This window comes from Natator depressus, chromosome 7, assembly GCF_965152275.1.
Source record: "Natator depressus isolate rNatDep1 chromosome 7, rNatDep2.hap1, whole genome shotgun sequence".
Lineage (NCBI taxonomy): Eukaryota > Metazoa > Chordata > Testudines > Cheloniidae > Natator > Natator depressus.
Window position 1 is genome coordinate 95,629,533 of NC_134240.1, and position 19,641 is coordinate 95,649,173.

At 37.3% G+C, this 19,641-nt stretch overlaps 1 protein-coding gene across 2 annotated transcripts in view; it reads left to right on the forward strand.

The window, feature by feature from the left end:
* The window catches only part of CFAP46 (cilia and flagella associated protein 46), a 143,636-nt gene extending 125,194 nt beyond the window's left edge, over positions 1-18,442 (forward strand). For both annotated transcript variants that reach the window (XM_074959109.1, XM_074959110.1), the window contains 9 exons: positions 4,427-4,503; positions 6,001-6,061; positions 6,148-6,183; positions 8,945-9,047; positions 10,206-10,318; positions 12,747-12,828; positions 14,916-15,052; positions 15,706-15,792; positions 18,087-18,442. In XM_074959109.1, coding sequence (XP_074815210.1) covers positions 4,427-4,503; positions 6,001-6,061; positions 6,148-6,183; positions 8,945-9,047; positions 10,206-10,318; positions 12,747-12,828; positions 14,916-15,052; positions 15,706-15,792; positions 18,087-18,223 — 833 coding nt within the window. In that variant the 3' untranslated portion in view covers positions 18,224-18,442. The remainder of the gene's footprint in view (positions 1-4,426; positions 4,504-6,000; positions 6,062-6,147; positions 6,184-8,944; positions 9,048-10,205; positions 10,319-12,746; positions 12,829-14,915; positions 15,053-15,705; positions 15,793-18,086) is intronic.
* Positions 18,443-19,641: the final 1,199 nt, after the last annotated feature.

A 19,641-nucleotide genomic window follows, 5' to 3' on the forward strand; every position in this document is an offset into this window, starting at 1 on the left:
CAGAGGCCCAATCACCTGCTCTGGGGCTCTGCCAGTCTGACCTCAGAGGCAGATCGTCACCCTGGGGCTGGGCTTCATAGGTATGCCATTTTTAGGAAACTGTTAGGTGGAAAGTTGGAATATGGTTTCTCCCCTGGACCCTGAGGACATAGGTTTGAGACCCCTGAGTCATGACAAATACTAAACATGCCCCATTTTTCAACCTTTCCTCATAGGTCAGGTTTTCTAAACATTTTATCATTTTTGTTGCTGTCTTCTGGACTCTCTCCAATTTGTCCACATCTTTCCTAAAGTGTTGCACCTGGAACTGGAAACAGTACTCCAGTATACGCCTCACCAATGTCGAGCACAGCATTGTTACATCCCATGTTCTTACATAAAACATTCCTGTTAATACACCCCAGAATGAAATTAGCCTTTTTCATAACTACATCACATTGTTGACTCATATTCAATTTTGATCCACTATAATGCCTAGTTCCTTTTCAACAGTACTAGCCAGTTATTCTCCATTTTGTATTTGTGCATTTGCTTTTTCCTTCCTAAATTGACATACAATAGAACTTCAGAGTTACGGATACTTCGGGAATGGAGGTTGACACACCAGGCCAGGCTTCAGCAGCAGCTGAGCTCCCTCCTCAGCTCTGAGAGGCAGCTTCTTTCCCTGGGTCGGACTGCAAGCTTGTCACCCTCCCAGCAGGATGGGGGGTGTGTGTGAGAGAGAGTCCCATTCCTTGCAGGGCAGGGTGGGAGGTGTGTAAGCAGTTCTGCTGGCTCTGGTTTCCTTGGGCTGGCAGCCCCAGCATCTTCACCTCTTACTGTAGCTGTAAGTGGGGGTGGGGATGGGGACAGGCAGCCCAGGTGTGCCTACCTTTAAGATGCAATGCAGGCACTTTTCAGTATTGGCTTTTTTTTTTCTCTTTTCTCTCTGCTGCTGCCTGATTGGTTACTTCCAGTTTCACATGGTGTCCAGTTGACCAGTCAGTCCGTAACTCTGGTGTTCGTATCTTTGTGGTGCTACTGTACTTTGCACTTGTCTTTATTGAATTTCATCTTATTGAATTCAGACCAATTCTCCAATTTGTCAGGGTCATTTTGAATCCCAGTCCTGTCCTCCAGCATGCTTGCAATCCCTCCCAGCTTGGTGTTTATAAGGATACTCTCCACTCCTTTATCCAAGTCATTAAAGAAAATATTGAGTAATACTGGACCCAAGACTGACTCCTTCAGGGCTCCACTAGATATCCCCACTCAGTTTGAAAACAAACTATTGAGTATGGTCTTTCAACCAGTTGTGCACCCACCTTATAATAATTTTATTTAGATCACATTATTCTGGATTGCTTATGAGAGTGTCCGTGGGACTCTGTCAAAAGCCTCACTGAAATCAAGATGTATCACATCTACAGCTTCCCCCCCCTCCCCATCCATTAGGCCAGTAGCCCTGTCAAAGAAGGAATTTAGGTTGGCTTGGCAAGATTTATTCTTGACAAATACATGCTATCTATTCCTTATAACCCTATTAATTCTAGGTGCTTACAAACTGATTGTTGAATAATTTGTTCCAGTATTTTTCTAGGTATCAAAGAGCTAAACCTAGCCATGTGGTGCTGGTTGGCTGGTATCTGATTATTTGTTAGAGTATGACCTTAAGCACAGGGCCTTGTGAATCTCTGTGCTGCTGTAGGCAGCTATTGAAAGTGGGGCTTAGAAGGGCTGCAGAAGACTCTGTCCCAGCAACACACAATGGAGGTTATAGGAAGGAGCAAAAAGCAGGGGTTGCAAGAGATACTGGAAGAGAAATCTACAGGAGATGCTGAGGGTAAGGTCAAGAACTGGGTTACTGGGATGTGGCAGGGAGCACAATTGGCTTACTTCTATTCTCATTGAAGCCCATGAGAAAATGCATGCAGGAGTGGACTACAACTAAGCACCTTGAGATGTTTGTATGAAAAGCACTCATCAGTGTAAGACATTATTATAAAACATAGACCTTGCTTCGACAACATCTCATATTCTGTTACCCAAATATAGTTCTGTGTGTTGCAAAAATCAATCTTCACAACATGCTCTGAAAACAATTACTACTTTGTCAGTATGAAATATTAGTGAATAAGAAGAATCAAGCCTTTGCAGATTTGTAAATAAAAGATCTATTATCCTATAAATATTTACATTTAATAATTGGGCCACACCATTTGCAATGCATACATTCAATTTCATCCTTTTCTCTTTGTTTGTTTGTTTGTTTGGGTTTTTTTTTAATTTTCAAATACTTCCTTGCATTCTGAAACTTATTCTGATACAGATTTTTGTTTTCTTCACATTTTAGTATATCAAATCTGTAAAACATTATCTGCTAACAGCTTGAAATGTGTATGTGGTGGGTGTGAGATTCATTAGTACGTTCAGATGCATATGCACTTCAGAACATGCGTGCGTGCCTGTTCGTTTATTGTGTAATTTATAGACGAATCCGTAGCCTTACTTCAACAGGCATCTTTGCACGTATACACAGATTAATGTATTATCATAATATATATATCTCATGCAATGTATTGTATTTTCCTAATAAAACAAGTTATTTTTATATATTTGAATGATACAAAAGTAGAGTGAAAATTGGAAAAAAACAAATAACACTTTTTGGAAAACCCGGAATTTTCGGTAAAAATCGGTTGAAACTGAAAACAAAGGGGCTTAAGTATGCATAAGGTTAGGAAACCTAGCTCCAAACCAAGAAAGCAGAATGTATTCTATATAAGTTCTAATACGTACCATGATTGTCACTTTAGTATCCATGTGCCTTCCACTAGTGCATTAAGTAATGTGATTGACATCTGTCACATTTGTTCTCTTATCCTGTCCCCAGGGGTAGAAGTGTTTTGTTTTTTTTCAAATGTTTGTATAATACACAGATTCACAAACACATTACCATATGTTTGTTAGAAAGGCAGTTTTAGAAAATGTCTTTTTTTTAATTTCTGTTTTTAAATTTTCATAAGTGACTGGAGGTCACTGCCCTGCTGCTTCTGATGGTGCTGGCAACATGTAGGGGGCCAGCTAGAGCTGGTGCCCGCTGCTGCTGTGCTCCACTGGTGGAGGGAGGAGAGAGTCACATCCCCAAACACACACTCCAGAGTCCATGGAAAGCTATTTTCATGGGTGTTGAAGGAATGAGGGTGTGTAGCCTGAAGGAAAGGTCTTGGTTTATGCAATTATGGAAGCAGCCACTGAGAGTGAGGAAAGAAGAGTAAAAAGCAACTAGGGAGTAATAAGGGGCACCTCAAAATATCCCCATGCTGCAGTGTGCTCCATCAATACCTGACTGCTGTACAGCCACTTGGGACAATAGCCAATTATTCATAGTTTAGAGCAGACTCAGGTAGTTGTTGCAGAGTGCACTGAGAAATGAAAGCTCTTTTGTCCTGATCCTTCAAAACCACTTAAATAAAAAATGCAATGCCTCTTACAAATACAGGCAGTCCTTGTTTCCTTGTTCTTCACTTTCGTTCTTTCACAAAGACTCCAGTTCTTTTTAAAAGGTTGTAGTTACTCTGGGGATAGGTACTAGCGCTTGGTCCTATAATAAGCTTAGACAGTGCTTCTACAATTCTTCCCCAGCCCGCCACTCCTAAATCTGCAGTACAATAATCAATGAATATGTGTTGTTTTTTTCTTGGAACTTTTGTATGCCTAGGTGACCACCTTTCTCACTTCTTTTCCCATTTGGCAAGCGTCAGCCTTGGACAAGTGGGTAGTACAGATAGTTATGCATTGTTATTCGCTGGAATGAAATTGTTTCCTGTTTTTAATCTATTCTCTCAGAATAGACCTTCAGAAACAACAAGTAATCTTTCAGGAAATGGTTCTTCTTCTAAATGTCTTCTGCAGCCCCGTGTCTCCCACACTTTGTTACCTATGAACTAATCCCCTCCTGTCTACAGTTTCTGGAGGCAGTTCAAAGCTGTAGCAGAGCCTGTGCTAGCCAACACCACTTTCTCCAGGCTACTGCCAGATCATCTGCCCCTGTGGCAATGGTCAGTAGCAGTTCTCTTTGCTCTCAACCTTTCCCTTGCCTTTTTCTTCTTCGTCTTTTAGGCAGTAGCAAGCATCCTCCAATTGTCAGAGCCTACTTGACTAGAGCTCAGGCATCTTCAGCGGTCTTCCTGGCACACATCCCTATCCAGGACATTTGTAGAGCCTCAACGTGGTCCTCTGTCCACACATTCACAGCTCATTATGCTATCCCTCTGCAGGCCAGGGACGACGCTGGGTTCAGCAGTCCCTATTCAGATACAAAACATTCCACATATTGTCTATCTTTTAAAATCATTACTTTTTTTTTTCAGTGAAGGAACATTTGCACAGCAGTTTAGCAAATACCACCTATATTTTAAAGTTTTTATTCTTTGAACTTTCACAGAGAATGAAGTAAAAAAAGACCCTAAAAGTACAAAGGAGCCAAAACCAAAAGTCGATCAGAAAAAGAACGTCAAAATGGTAAGCAAGAGAAATTCATACTGCTTTACATAAAAGTGTAGCGAGACATTCGTCCCTATGTTAGGACCATAATCGCAAACTATCTCACAAACATATTTCAGCCTTTTTTTTTAAATTTATTTCCTTACATTTTTCCTAAGACACATGAGTTAAGAAAAGCAATAGGGTAATTTGTTGTTCTTATTAGGGTCTTTGTTACACACACTGTAAGTGTGAGATGGAGTGAAAACCACAGAATTTGTTAGAATCTTTTTTATTAATCTTTGCCAGTAACTGCTGCGCTAGTTCTTTGAGTGCTGGTGCCTATGTGTATTCCACACCTGAGTATGCATGAGTGCCATGTGCCCGAGTCCAGAAAGTCTAACACGCAGTGTCCATTGGCCAACTTGTGTTCCCGACTAAGGGCATAAAAGGCAGCGCAGGCTGACACCTCTCCAGTTCCATCTTACTGCCGCATGGCCTGAGTCAGAATCTCTGTGTCCACAGAATTCTGCAGCTTTTTCTCTTGATAGAACCTGTAAATAAATATTTAATAGTTTCTATGTTTCATAACTTTTATATTAATCTAGTTAGAGTTTTATAGTATTGTTATTATAGCTTGTTTTTCCCTGTATTGGGGACTCCCTCCCCGTCACCTGGAACTATGCCCAGAGTCCCAGAGTTCAAGAATTGCGTCTCCTGCCCTTGTTCCTTCTCCATGAGTGACAGTCATCAATGCTGCCTCTACTGCTTGGGTGAGACGTGTGTCTCTGGAAAGTGCAGACATTATGAGCTAGTTCAGGCCTCTGCTGAAGATGCAGCTGTGGGAACTGCAGTACTGCAAGCATCTTTGCTTCCAGCTTCTCACTCCTTCCAGTCTAAGCATGGCTTGTCAATCCACCCACATGAGGAAGAAATGAAGGTTACTTACCTGTAACAGGAAGTTTTTTGAGATTTGTGATCCCTTCTGTATTACACAAATCTCACTGTTCATCTCCTCTGCTTCAAATCCTGTTGGATTTGCAATCAGAAGAGGAACTGGAGAGGTGTTGGCCCACACTGCCTCTTATGCCATCAGTTGGGTATGGAGAGATCTACTGCACATTTGTAGGCCAATGGACACTGCTGCTTAGAATTTCTCGACTCAGGCTCATGGCACGTATGCATACCCACATGTGAAATACAGACAGGGACCACACATCTTGAAGAACATCTAGTTACAGGTAACTAACCTCCATTTCATTTAAATTCATATTCTGTGTATGAGCAAAGTATCCAGCATTAGATCAAAGTAAGCAGCTTCAAACAGACTTGAACTGCTTCTCCCCAACAAAATGTGCTTATGTTTTTGGTTTCAGTTGGCACTGGCATATTGTACCACTTTTGGTCTAAGCCCCCAGACTTCAGGAAAGCATTTTAGTGTAGCTCATTTTCTTGGACACAATGTTGTGCAATATTGATATAACTACTGAATATTTTTGGATGGCAAAAAAAATAATCTTTGTTATTTAATTGTAGGTACCCATTAACCGTATTCTACCGCCTAACTGCCTGTCTGCTGATACACACAATTTTAAATGTATCCTTTCAAAAGGAACTATTAACCAGAATGTATCGGTTCAGATGATAGATTTCATTGTTTACACCTCCTTAGCTATAGGTCAGATGTTGTGGATCCATATAATGAAGCAAAAGAAGCAGGTAATATATTTAGAAAATATTTTCTCCACAACCTAAAGGTTTTGTGGGTTTGGAACATTTTTATAGTAAGTGATGAACTTAAGACAAGGTAATTGACATAACAGCTCATCCTCATAATGTTGCTTATGTTTTAATTGTTTTTCTCAGCTTCTTATAAAAATAAAAACCTGTTTCAGATTCAGTCAAATTAGGCTGCATTCTTCCTTCTTCATATAACTAATAAAATATGGAACCAACATCTCCCAGAAAATAATTATTGAAATAAACTTTCTCATTATATTTTCCCCACAAAATGTATAGCTCTTTAACAAGAATTTGTTTTGCTATTTTTGGATTAAATTGGTAAACTTAAGGCCTCAGCACTACTTAAGCATGCATTGGAGGTTCATGAGGAGCCACAGGAATGAATGCTATGTGATTTTCCTATGTGTTGCAGAAGAGATCTCCATGCAGGCCTTGCATAGGCTAGAATAGACTAAGGCTCTCGAGCTGCAACTGACCCTTGAATGTGTCTCCTGCAGCTCTTTCCAGCACATGATATTAAAACACTATGTGATTTAATTATTAACTAATCTAAGTTATTAACCAATCAGGATGCTTTTACTATGTTATTAAGCAATTGTAGAATACTTGGTAGGCATTTTGCTGGGAGAATAATATATATGTTATATAAAAATAGTAAATGAAACAATGAATTCACACTACTGTGGCTCTTTTGGGTAATGTTGATCACTAATTTGGCTCCTGAACCACTGAAGTCTGAATATCACTGGGCTAGAGCAAAGGGTAGTGGTGGGAGTGGAGTAGAGGAGATGTAGAGTGATCTACATTGGGAGCCAGTCATACTTAGATAACATGCAACTGATACAGAGGAGCTCTAGCTGCTACTCCAGTTCATAAGCTGCAGTGGAGGTCTGTGCTGCAACTCCATACCCTCGCATCAGGTTGTGAGGGCAAATTTCAGCTCCCAAACCCACTGTCCCTTGGCATTTAACCTGCACAGAGCCTGATCACTCTGACTTCATGTTGGTGATGAGAATTTCACCCCAGGGGAATAAGCTGGACTTTTTTCTTTTTTAAATAATTAATGTAAAACTGAAATTCTTACAGTGTTTAGTATGTAGCCCTTTTCCTCGCTTAACAATTGGTGTTAATAGTTTCATGTTTTCTAAATTTATAGAAAAGCAGCATTTCATAAGTATCAAATGGTTATCTACAAGTGACAGCAAATAGTAAATCAGCACATTTCTAAAAATCGGTGTTTATTCTGCGTTCTTTGAAATGTAATCATACATAAAATCTTCTGTGACCCTGAGTATCCATTCAAAGTACCTGAAATGTTTGGTATAATAATGTAACTCTATCACTTAAATCCAGCCTGGAGGTTTGACACTTAAAACCTGTGTAAAGAAATAGAAGACAAAAAAAATCAAATTGTCTGGTTTCAAACTTACATAAACGCTGGGAGTAAGATTTTCAAAAGCACTTAGACCTCCCAAATAACCTCCTAGAAATGTGATACCAGTTTGCTGTACATTTGGAAATTTCATATTTGTGATTTAGAACTAATCATTTAAAATTGAAAATAACGTTTTCTAGTTAAAGTTTGAAAAACAAAATTCTATGCATTCTATTGATAAATAAAAGCCATTATGCTAGAATTCTGTGTATATTTTATCACTTTTAACAAGAGTTATACTTAGAAGTCCTCTAGCCAAAGATTATAAATAAAACTCATGTAGTGATTAAAGCCTTGAAGTGGCATGTTATCTTGTGATTCTTTATAAGAGGTCAAGGATACAACAATAATCAAGAATGTCAATGTAAGGTCATTTAAAAATGGCCACTTCTTTCTTGTGGAGTGTATTTACCAAGGCTACGTGTATCAGTTACTGTGTTTGTACAGTATGACACAAAATATTTTCATAACTACCAATGTCACCTATTTTCCCACTGAAGACAATAATTTAATTTAATTTTTATTCAAATTTATTAGCAAAAGCTAATTTATTCAGCATGCTCAAAATATACTTAAATTTGGAATTTGAACCAGATAAAGTTATAAAAAAATAATCTTTAACAAAGGGGAAAATATTGCTCCAGCCTTAGCATATAACAAATGTTATGACTTTGGGACACGTTGCTCTACCTAATTTCTCTTTGATAGCAGAGCAGAAATAACTGATTCTGAAGTTTTGGAGGAGCTGCACGTAGGAAATTATAGCTACATGTGCATAGAAAATATAATCAATATGGAAAAGACTAATTAAACTGTAACTAAAACTGAAGGGTTGTTTGGTTTTGAGTTTAGTCTTGTGAAATGTGTTAAACTGAGAGCTCTGGAAATTGAATTCCATTTTGTATATAGGTGCTATATAGTTCCTATCACCAGAGTATCTGAGCCCCTAAAGCAGGAATATTATGAGCAGTGCAACCTTATGTTAACTCTTGACACAGAAGAACCATCTTTAGAGCTCATTTTTATACCTATTCTATCCTTGACTTCTCTCCTAGGTTATCTTTGTATCCCTCTCAGTCATAAAATGTGCCATCACGCTTGGCACTAGCTGGCACCTTTAGCTTTAGTCAGGATTAAGACTTACAATTGACAGGGCATATCGACTGGACTTTTCTCATGAAAAACTTTAGACTGAAGGATGATAGAAATAAAAAAATTGTATTGCCAGCCTCTGCGTGTTAGAAATTTAGGCTGCATTGCATACTCTATATTACGTTAAATGATTAAATTCTTATGTTACAGAAGCAGTAAGTCCTTCCCAAAAAATAAAGGAAATCCTAGAAAAATACCATGACCAATTTACACCACACTGGGAAGGAGTTATTGGTAGCATGCATGTTCCAAGGTTTGTTATGGCTCTTCTGTATTTCTCTCTTTTTTCAAAGAGGTATTTCCCAGAGGCCCCAGTCATGACTAGGACGCCATTGTGCTAGGTGCTGTGCAAATGCATAGGAAGACATCGCCCCTACCCTAAGCATAGCTACAGATTTATAGATGGAAGAATTTAAAGAAAGAATCCAGAAGACACACCTGTAATACATTTTGCCATATTGACCACAAGCAAGGTTATAGTATGTATAGGGGTATTCTATTGTTAGCAAAATGGCACTGTCCTTCTTGATTGTAATAAAATTACCATAAATGGAACTTGGGAAAAAACCTTCTTATCTAAAATAATGGAAAGCTGGAGAAGACATATACAAGGAGTTTGAGAGAAAGTTATAAAGTATATACATAGACAAATTTATAACATTGGCATTCTAGCAATATCACTCTGACAAAATAACAGGAGGTTACAAGTTCAGGTAATTCAGATCACCACCCATCCATCTTACAAGTACTTTCATCTTCACTGAGTTAATAAATCAACAATTTTGGAACCAAATATTTGAAAACTATATCATTTTCACACTAACTATAGGATTGTAATATTGTAGCACAGACTTCTGAAATACAATAGTGCAGATTCATCCTGTAGTTTATAATTTCAAGAAGACCTGATGATGGAATTAATATTGTTTCATATAGGTGGTTCACTTAGCTTCATTTATAATTACTTCAATTTTAGGATCATCTCTTTCCACACCCCAATTCCTTAGCTCCCTAATGAGTGTATCTCTGCTAGTCCTTGAGCATTCCCTTTGAACATTAAAATAAATACTGTATCTCAAAGAATTGGGGATTGCACAGTATATACTCCCTTGTTCCTCTGTAGAATAGTCCCTTAAATCTCAAAAGCGCAGTCCGTGTCTTATTTACTGTGAGGTGTTGTATTACTGTGGTAAAGTATACAATTTAGCTAAGTAAATTATTGTGTAACAGTTCACACACACTGCTGTTCAAATTCTGTACCATAACTGAAGTCTTCTCTCTCTTTTGTCTTTTTACTTTTCAAACAATTGTTTGTTGAGTAATTGACATTGAAATATTTTGTATAGATGTATCCAGAAAAATATTACTGTAAAACAACTGTCTGGTCTAAATAGCTTACCTTTCTTTGCAGTCAATCTGAGTGGGAGCAGCTTCTGAATAACTGCAGTGCGTTTCTGTTCTATGGAATGGAAAGATTCTTGTCTCATATTTTACTTAACAGATTCATTGCTATGAACATCCCAGGTGAGATAAGGAAGCTGAAAAAACTAAATATTGTGTTCTCTTATCTTGCAAAGTGTCATAAAATTCTATTCCATGCCAAATAATTATGAGAATATTAGGCTTATGCAATGAAAGGTACAGTTTAACCCAGAGCTAAGGGACCATGTTCTTCATTCAAGAAGTTCTTCATTCAACGTGTGGAACAAATAGCCATTTAAATTCCTGTTGTTTGCTATCTGTTAGAATAGTCTTAGAATTTAAGCAGTGAGAATTTAACACTACTTTTGGGACAGAGGGGTTACTGTCAGACTTGCTTGACTGTTTTTATTGTTGGACATATTTTTCTTCCTCCTGAAATTTAGTTTCTTCCCATTGGGTCCAAATTTCCCAAAAAGCCACATATTATAAGGTTAGGAGTAAAATTTTCAAAAATTGCCTCAGATTTTGGGAGTCCAAGATCTGATTCTCAGAGTTTCTGAGTGCTGACGGCTCCGAGTTGAGTTAGAGTTGGAGATGGTATTTATAAATTACACTTTACATGTTTAGAGTTGAGCACTGAAAATTAGAGTTCACTTTTGAAAACATGGGCCTAAATGATATGTCTCTGGTAGTCTTGTTTTATAGTCCCCTGAAAAAGCAGGGAAATGCCTTTCCTATGTCTAGAATGATGGTGCTTCTTGAATACTGAATCAAATTTCAAGTGCTAGAAAAAGTCTAGTCCCCCTATTTTATCAACAGGAAATTCTAAACATGTTGACAAAGACACCACTGGAACAGAAAATATGTGAGACAGATGCTGTGTGATTTCCAGCACTTCTCCATGGACAGAGACCATAGTGCAGGGAAAACACAGAGGCTAGTGATACCATATCTTATATTTTCTCAGAAAGCTTTGGTAGATTTGTCAATTACTCAGATGCATTTTTACCAATGTGGTGATGGCTTTCACCCTCACTGGAAAAGAAAACAAGTCTGTTTCCTGTGTCTGTTAACTTTCTCTGAGCCTGTTGAAAGAGCAAAGTCTTCTATTTTCAGAAGCACCCAAGTGTCTTAGAAGCCAAAGTCTCATTTTCAAAAATGACTTTAACACCTACGCTACTGAGTGCTTAATGTTCTTTTCATGTGGCTACTGCTTCTATTCCTTTAAATTATGGTTATTCCTATTAGAGGCTGCACAGTATACCTTTTACAGGGAATTAATCCTGACAGATCCATTAGGGGCATATTTAAGGATTTGAGGCCAGATTTTTCAAGGTATTTAGGCACCTAAAGAGGCAGTTAAGCACCTAGTGGGATTTTTAAAGGACTTAGGCATGAAACACCCATTAATTTCAAGTGTCTTTACAAATCTGGCCTCAAGCCCTTAAATATCCACTGTACACAGTGTATCTGTCGGGGTAGCTGCACAATCTTTCCACTTTCTGGTCATCTACCCAACTTTCCACAGGTTGACAGCCCATGAGGTCATTTAATGTTACCTGTAGGCTGAATTGGGTACAGAGCTAATTTTCATGGAAGCTAATAAGTATTAATTCTTATGAGCCTCCACTGACCTATGTCTGCAAACATGGCATTATAATTCTCTCACTAAATTTTCTGTAAGTGGAGATTGTTTCTTGCCATCCTGGCTGCAATTATCCACATTTCACAGTTTTCCAAAGGACATGAATATTTATTTAGAAAGGATAAGTTAGCTATTCGAATTCCAATAGCTTCTTGTGTTTTTCCTTAACAAATATTCAAAAACAGTACAGAAAAGGCATTGGTAGTGAATTAGTCTGCTATATATTCCTTGATTTGGTCTCACTGACCATGTAAATTAACTTAACGCATTTGGAAAAATCACATTTGATTTGCAAAATGTGATTATCTATCTGAATAGTAGAAATATTCGTAAATCTCACTTAAAGTTAATTTGCTTTCAGACAGACAACTGACAAATGAAGCAGAGATCCCTGTCATTTGTTTGTAAGACTGTATAGGACCCTTCTGGATAAAAATCACATTGAACCAAATTTTGCAACCTTAAGCAGTATTTACTCATGCAAGTAAATCCTACTGAAATCAGTTCTACTGAACTTGAAAGGGTTGCAGAAATGAGTCCTGTAAATTTATTATTTATTATTTTTTTTATTATTATTATTATTATTATTCATTTACTATTTGTATTACCAAAGCACGTAGGAGCCCTGTTCATGAACCAGGACTCAATTGTGCTGGGTGCTGTACAAACACAAAACAAAAAGACGTCGGGTAGTAGTAGAAAGTGATTATTCAAATGCTTTTCCTTAACAAATAGCTGAATATACAGTTATGGCAGAAGAAACAATAAATGTTTATATTGCAAACTGTTTATTCAATACTTTCACCAGAGCAATATCATCAGAAAGGCACGTTATCTATATTCATTTTGTAAATGCTGTTAAAACAACTAACTTTATTTTTCCAGAATGCCAGTTGATGATACTTTTAGATCTGATGCAGTCAAATCAGAGTTTCCAACGACTGGCAAAGCTTGATACACTCAAAAGGTAGCATAAATCTTTCTTTATCCTACAGATAGTCACAGTGCCACATTTTTTGTCTTTAAAAGCAAATTTAAAATTGTCTCCTCTGCTTCTGAAAGTGGGGTGGACTCAGATCTGAGTCTGGAGTGGGGAGTTTGGCTGCTTTTCTTCATGATCCTACAGAAGCCTTTTTCGCAGGTGCTGCATTGTATCAGGGTTCCACAGATGAGGACAGATCAAGGTTGTGAGGAGACAAAGGCAGGGGGGCAGAAACCTTCCCCACTGTCTTCTGAATTCAGGATTTTTAAATCAATCTAGTTAAACAGATACAGCCTTTCTAGCATAGAAAGATACTTTAGAGTCCTTCTGAAGGTTTATACAATTAATACTTTGACACTAAGCCAAGTGTTTGTCTTTTACTAGAATAAATTGTTTTGGAATGCTAATTAACTTCCTTCCAGATGTTTAGTATTGCTGATTAAAGGTGTTAACCCTGAAGACAGCTAAGTATCTGCCTTGCTTCTAAATTTAAAGAGACAAAGCTTACACAGTTATTTTATATATCTAATACAAATTATTGAGAGATTAAAATACTTTCCACTTTTCTGACTTCATCTGATAAATGTCCCACTAATAGGAAATATATAGAAAAGTCCCCCTAAAAATATAAAGAGTCATCAGTGAGTATCGCCACTTCCACTGAAAGTACCTGTACACCTTGCAAATTAAAATGTGCTGGATGTAAGATATCTAATACATAAATACACACACACACAAAATAACTAAATATTTAAATCCAGTAACTAAGCCTGAATCCCCCTCTTTTACATGAAAACAATTAAGAATGGTGCCTTTATTTCTCAAAGCTTTTTCCCCCAAACACAGTCGTTCCCTAAATTAAGTCAAAAGACAATTTCTTAATGTAGGTTTTCCAACTGTGTACATTTGCAGTCTCATTCTAATAGATTATTGTATTTACCAGCCTGTTGTTGTCATCCTGCATCTCTTAAGTGGATGATTTATGGCTCTGACTGTGACAGTTCCCTGAAAGTTTAGAATAACTTCAATTAGAAGCTAAATCACATAACTCCATGTTCCCCCAAGAAATAGATAGCATCCTCCAAAGAGATTATAGAAAACCTTAACTGTTGTTTTATACAGGGATTACCATGAAATGCACACTGACAAAAAGCCAAATTCCATTTTTAAATTACTACAATTCTAATACTGTAAAATTTCACCAAAAAAAAAATATCTATCAAAACTCCAAATCTCCAAATGTTCAGTTGCAGCAATTTCATTTAATCCAGCTCCAGGGAGGAGAACGTGTTTCCTTGTTTGTTGTTTCTGAGTCTCCAAACTTTTTCAGCACTCGCTATAACCGCTTGTTTTCACTGCTAAAGTATCTGCATTTTTTACTGTCGGTAATTAATATGTGTGACCTATGTTGAGGTAAAAATACAGTAAGACCAGGGACTCTAGTTTAACTGCAAGGGCAGCCTGAAGTGCCTTGTCTTCATTGTTGTTTTACCTTGGGGTAGCTCACACATGTTATTACCACAAGGGAAACATAACACAACTTTTTTAGCAGTAAAAAAGTAAAACTTTTTTAGCAGCCCTATCTCCAGATATGATGAAGCATAGACATGCATCTCATGTAAGGAGAAGTCACTTCTCTTCTTCTTTTTCCTCCTCCTGAAGGTAAACATTGCCAACAACTCAGCATGCCTGTCTCCAAAGAACTCGGCGGGATCCTAAAGCCTACTGCACAGCCCCTTATCCACAACTAATGTGCTTTGTGTGTTATTCTTTCCTTTAATTTACTCTATTATCCTTCCCTAAACAGTAACATGGCAGTGCACAGTCTGCGAGGTCAGAGTTCACACCCTGCAAAGTTGAAGTGGAACTTAACATAGTAGTTTATATAGCATCCTATACTTAATAAAAAACATTCCAACACATTTTCACTAAGAATTAAAAATGTATGAGAAAAATGCAATCCACCATTTACTGATATGTTTTGTATGGCGAAAGTTGAATAAAAGTCATTTTTGTCCTCTATATTCAAAATTGATTGATTCTATTATTCTTATACTATTGACTTTCTTTAGTCGTCTACATATATCTGTAGAGAGACCAACAGAGACAGCAATCCTTCTAAGCCTTACTGGTGTTCGTTCCATTATGGCCAACCAGTGGTATACACCCCTGCAAGAGAACGCAAAAAGGCTGGAAATCTTGTCTGAAAGTATGTACTTGTGGCAAATCTTACCTTAACACATTAGTCCTTAAAATTTTCTGATGCTTTATGTAGAATAGCACAATTCTTGTGCTATCCTCTCTGTAGATCAAGGGCTGAGAGAGAGGCTGTGAAGACCTGCATGCTAATGAGTAGCAGGGATTGGCTGGCTATGCGGGCTTTCTGATCCCTCCTTCTAAAAACCCTGCTCAGAGCCCTGCCTGTCCCCCATTAATGGAGAGAGAAGTGGCCTTGAGCTGCCGGACACTAGTAGCAGTTTACTATTTTGAGAAAATGTTCTGTGATGCCTTCAAGGAGAACATTAACTTTGTCTTCTTGCTTTAAGAATGTAAAATGAATGTGAGTGAAGGACAAGCTGCTGGTTATAAATTAAGAGCAAGACTTTTATAGTTAAGAGCAAGGTCTTGAATCATGAGAGCCACAGAGCAATCTGTAGGTGCTGCTAGGGCAGAGAATGGGAAACTACCTGAAAGTTACTAGCACAATCACAGAACTATAACTAACTCCTAGTGATCTATATGATTTTGATTTGCTCAATTTTTAAAAGCTGAGGCACTGGTCTAAAAAAACCAGGATTTGTATCTTCTTGTTTTTCAAAATTCTCATTAAAAGTTCATAACAATGACAGTCGTTCTTTTTAGATTTGTTACAAACTGGAAAAACAACTGGGCAGACCATTCGTGTTCTTCAAAAGTATACGATTGGAGTGGAAAAATCACCAACTGGAGGTAAGAAATACACTTCTGTATAATGAACAGAAACTGGCCTCTGACATTAACAAAATTAGATGCTTGTAGTTTAACCACTATTACAATTCTTTGTTACAATGCAAGAGAGGAAAAATGTGGCCACATCAAGTGGCTCTTGTCTTCAGTTGCACTTCTCCCTCAGCTGATTTACTGCAAAGCTAAGATTGGAAATAAGTATGTTTTAAACAAAGGAACATCAGGAGAATATTGTGGTTTTTAAAAAAGGCCTCCTCTAACTAGGAGATAGGAATATACAATTACAACAATTTTTAAAACATTTTGCAGTTGATATGTACATCCACAGTTCATGGAGGGAGTTAGGGGAAAGAGAAGAGCTTAAAAGTCAGACCTTGTAGACTGATGCAAACACACAATAGTCAAGGTGAACTAATATCTTAGAGTGTCTAATATGTACCAAATCATAAATTGTTTTAATCACCATATAGTCATAATATATATAAGAAACATATTAATTCAACATATATTAAGACAAATAAGTCTTAATCTCACATTTTTGGACTATCCAGGACAAGACGTTGATTGTGCTTCATAATCTGGGTCCTGATAAATCGCTGCATTACTCTATATTTATGCTGATAAAAATCCATTCTATTTAATCTAATGATGTACATTTTATATAGCTTATTACATAATGGCATCATTTCTAGAGGTGCTGAGCACCTGCAATTGCCATAGACTGCAGTGGGAGCTGCTGGTGCCAGGAGTCTCTGAAAATCAAGCTTTAATTTATGCATATGCCATGGAGAATGGATATTTGGAAAATTTCTATAATTTAGTAAGGTACTTTTCAAGTTTAGTTTCTATGGAAAGCTTAATTAATCTTTACTATTTTATGAAAACTTCTTCACTTGATTCCAGCAACTTCTGAATTTGGTTTCATTTGACATATGCAGTATGTATTTGTAATAAAGTAAACTGAACTATCTCTGCATGAAGTAAATCTATTATTATATAAAATTACTTCCATAAAAATGCAAATTCTCAGTAGGAAGTAATGAATGTGACTCACTCTTTATAGTGTTCCCTGCAGTTTCCAATCTGTATTTATCAACAATGTACTGTGTGCAGTCTTACTGCCTTGGGTGTGCTGTCATACATGAAATAGAGTCAGAGCAGATCAATACGTAAGTCACACCTCCCTGGAAAATACAATATGGTTGGTGATTAAGTTGGTGGCACTCTCCCCTCTGAGGCCCCAATCCTGCAAACAGTTACTCGTGTTTATCATTAAACACATTAGCAGTCCCATTATGATCAGTGAGACTACACTTAAAATTTAAAATTATACATATACATAGGTGTTTGCAGGCAGAGGGCCTTAGTTAGTATTGAATTAATAACATATTATGTTTAAAGGGGGTGTTTTGCTGGTATAAGTGCAGTCTAACAGATGAGAACTAAAGCTAAGGTCCTGACTACATGTGCTGACATTCAGTGGCAATTTTTGGAAAAGTTAGGGGTACCAAGGCCAGTAATATGACCAAAATCTAGTCTGGGTAATTACATTTTGCCTATGTAAAACTTCCTGTTTGGTAGCTTTACCACAATTAGCCAAAATCGTCACCAACATAGTGTGATTATTTCCCAGGAAGTCTGACTGGTATAACATTTCATTTGTGTGAGTGGCAAGCAGTGCTAAGAGCATGACAAACATGAAATATACTCATTAATTTTACATTTTACAGCAAGTAGTAAATTACAGTGATGTGGCTGCAGATCATGGCAAAATCTCTACAAACACAAAATAGGTTCAGCCTGCTTGGTAGAAGGCAGCTACTAGAAATTCTTCTCTGTACAGGGTAATTTATAGAGGAATTTCCACCTGCTGGCTTTGGGGGAGACCCCCACAGGGGCAGTCCTGGACTTATCTGTCTATTGGTTGTTACTAACATATCATAAATCATATTCCATTTACAAAGTTGTGTAGAAGTTGCCAAAGTTAAGGCTTCTACCTGTAAAGTACAATAAAATAACGCAATTGTTCTTGGTGAAAAGCCAACAAAATCCTCACTTTGCTGACTTATTGTAGTAATGATTTGGGGTAGTGGGAAGACTAAAATCGTAAGTATTGTCTGAGTTCTCTCTGTTCTGTACTCAAATGTCCCTAGTGTGTATTGATCATAATTTCAATGTAAAACAGAGGAATGCAAAAGATACTAGAATATTTAAGCAAACAGAAGGCAAAAATACTATATTGTAAAATATTCTAATAGGTATAATTGTAAATAACAGTTTTTTTGAATATTTTCTAGTGGAAGAGAATTCTAAGAATTCTTCTAGTGATGAAATCGAAAACCAAATCATTCCCAATCAGTCAAACCTTCCTGCAATTCAGCCTTCATCTTTCAATTGTGTATTATATGGGCTACCCAACATAATTGTTACGTGAACTCATATCAGGTTTCTATATGTAAATAGGAATACATGATATTGGCCTTATCTTGAAGGCTAGCATTTAGTCAGTCATCTTAAGTACTTTTTGTGTAGACTAATAAGAATTGAGTTTAAGAATGTGCAAAGCGTGTTAGCTAATTTACTTTGTTTTAGTTTTGTGTACTGATATTAAAGTATCAAAGAAGGTTTTCATCAGAGCTTTCTGTTATTGAAAATATGTAGTTCTCTGTGCTCTTCTGTTGTTGATTAAAGTCTTTAAAAACAAATCTTGGATTTCTGCTTGTGATTACTCCATTATTTACCTTCTGCTTAAAGAAGAGCAAACATACTGGTTTTCACGTCACAAACTTGTGCGATGAGACTCAAAAGTACTTTTTAATTGACTAACTTTCCTTTGAATAGTTTATAATAGCATTGACGAAGTTCTCAAATCTCTCTTGTGGTTCACAAAATTCCAGAAAACTCATTCACAATCAACTATGTTGTGTTGAGCAAAAATAAGGTATATTTCCACTTCTTTTTGCATTACTTGCTCCGCATTCACCTACAATGGTATAAATAGTGATTGGATTTTCCAGGGCCACACACACATGTGGGAAGGGAGCTCAGCTTCCTCTACAGCAGCATTCTTCTCTTCCTGTGACTTCACAAAGGGCTCTATGCAGGACCAGGGATCTCCGGGCTAAGGAAGGAGTACATGGACCCCACCGGCATGGCCAGAAAGTACGTACAGTGTCTCCCCACAAGCTCCAAGCAGAATAAAGAATAAAATAGATATAGCAAGTGGTTCCATGAACTTTACCTATGATCTCCCAACCCGCAACAATTGGGAAGGCCAGCCTCTTACCTGCACTCCTGATCTTGTCACACCTTTACTATATTGCTGACAATGCTTTGTCCTACAGTGACAGCCTAGAGAACACAAGATTTGGGCACATTCTAAAGCCAGTGATGTGGCAGCAATTATAGAAGTACTCAATGGAGTTTTGTACAGGTACAAGTCACTAAAATTCCTTTCCCCTATCCTACTTAGTAGATTGTGCCTCATTTTAGGGGACCATGTATATTACTTAACCTTTTCTCTCCTGTATTACTTTAACAGTGAACATCAAAAAAAAAGCTTGACACCCAGACAGACCATTTAATGTCCATGGAACCTGACTGAAAATTTTTCTAGGGTATCCTATTATGAGGTAATTGATCTTTTCCCTAGTGTACAGCAGTAAACATGGATAACATGTGCTGGCCTCCAAAATAAATGAAATAAAATAAAATTAATTAACTAACTAACTAACTAGGGAGTATAAATTATGTGTCCTACACTACCTAAAATAGGGATGTAATATTTGATTGGTGCTGTCTGTTCATAGGTTTCATTGATAATATAAAAGCATCTTTTATGTAGAACTACTA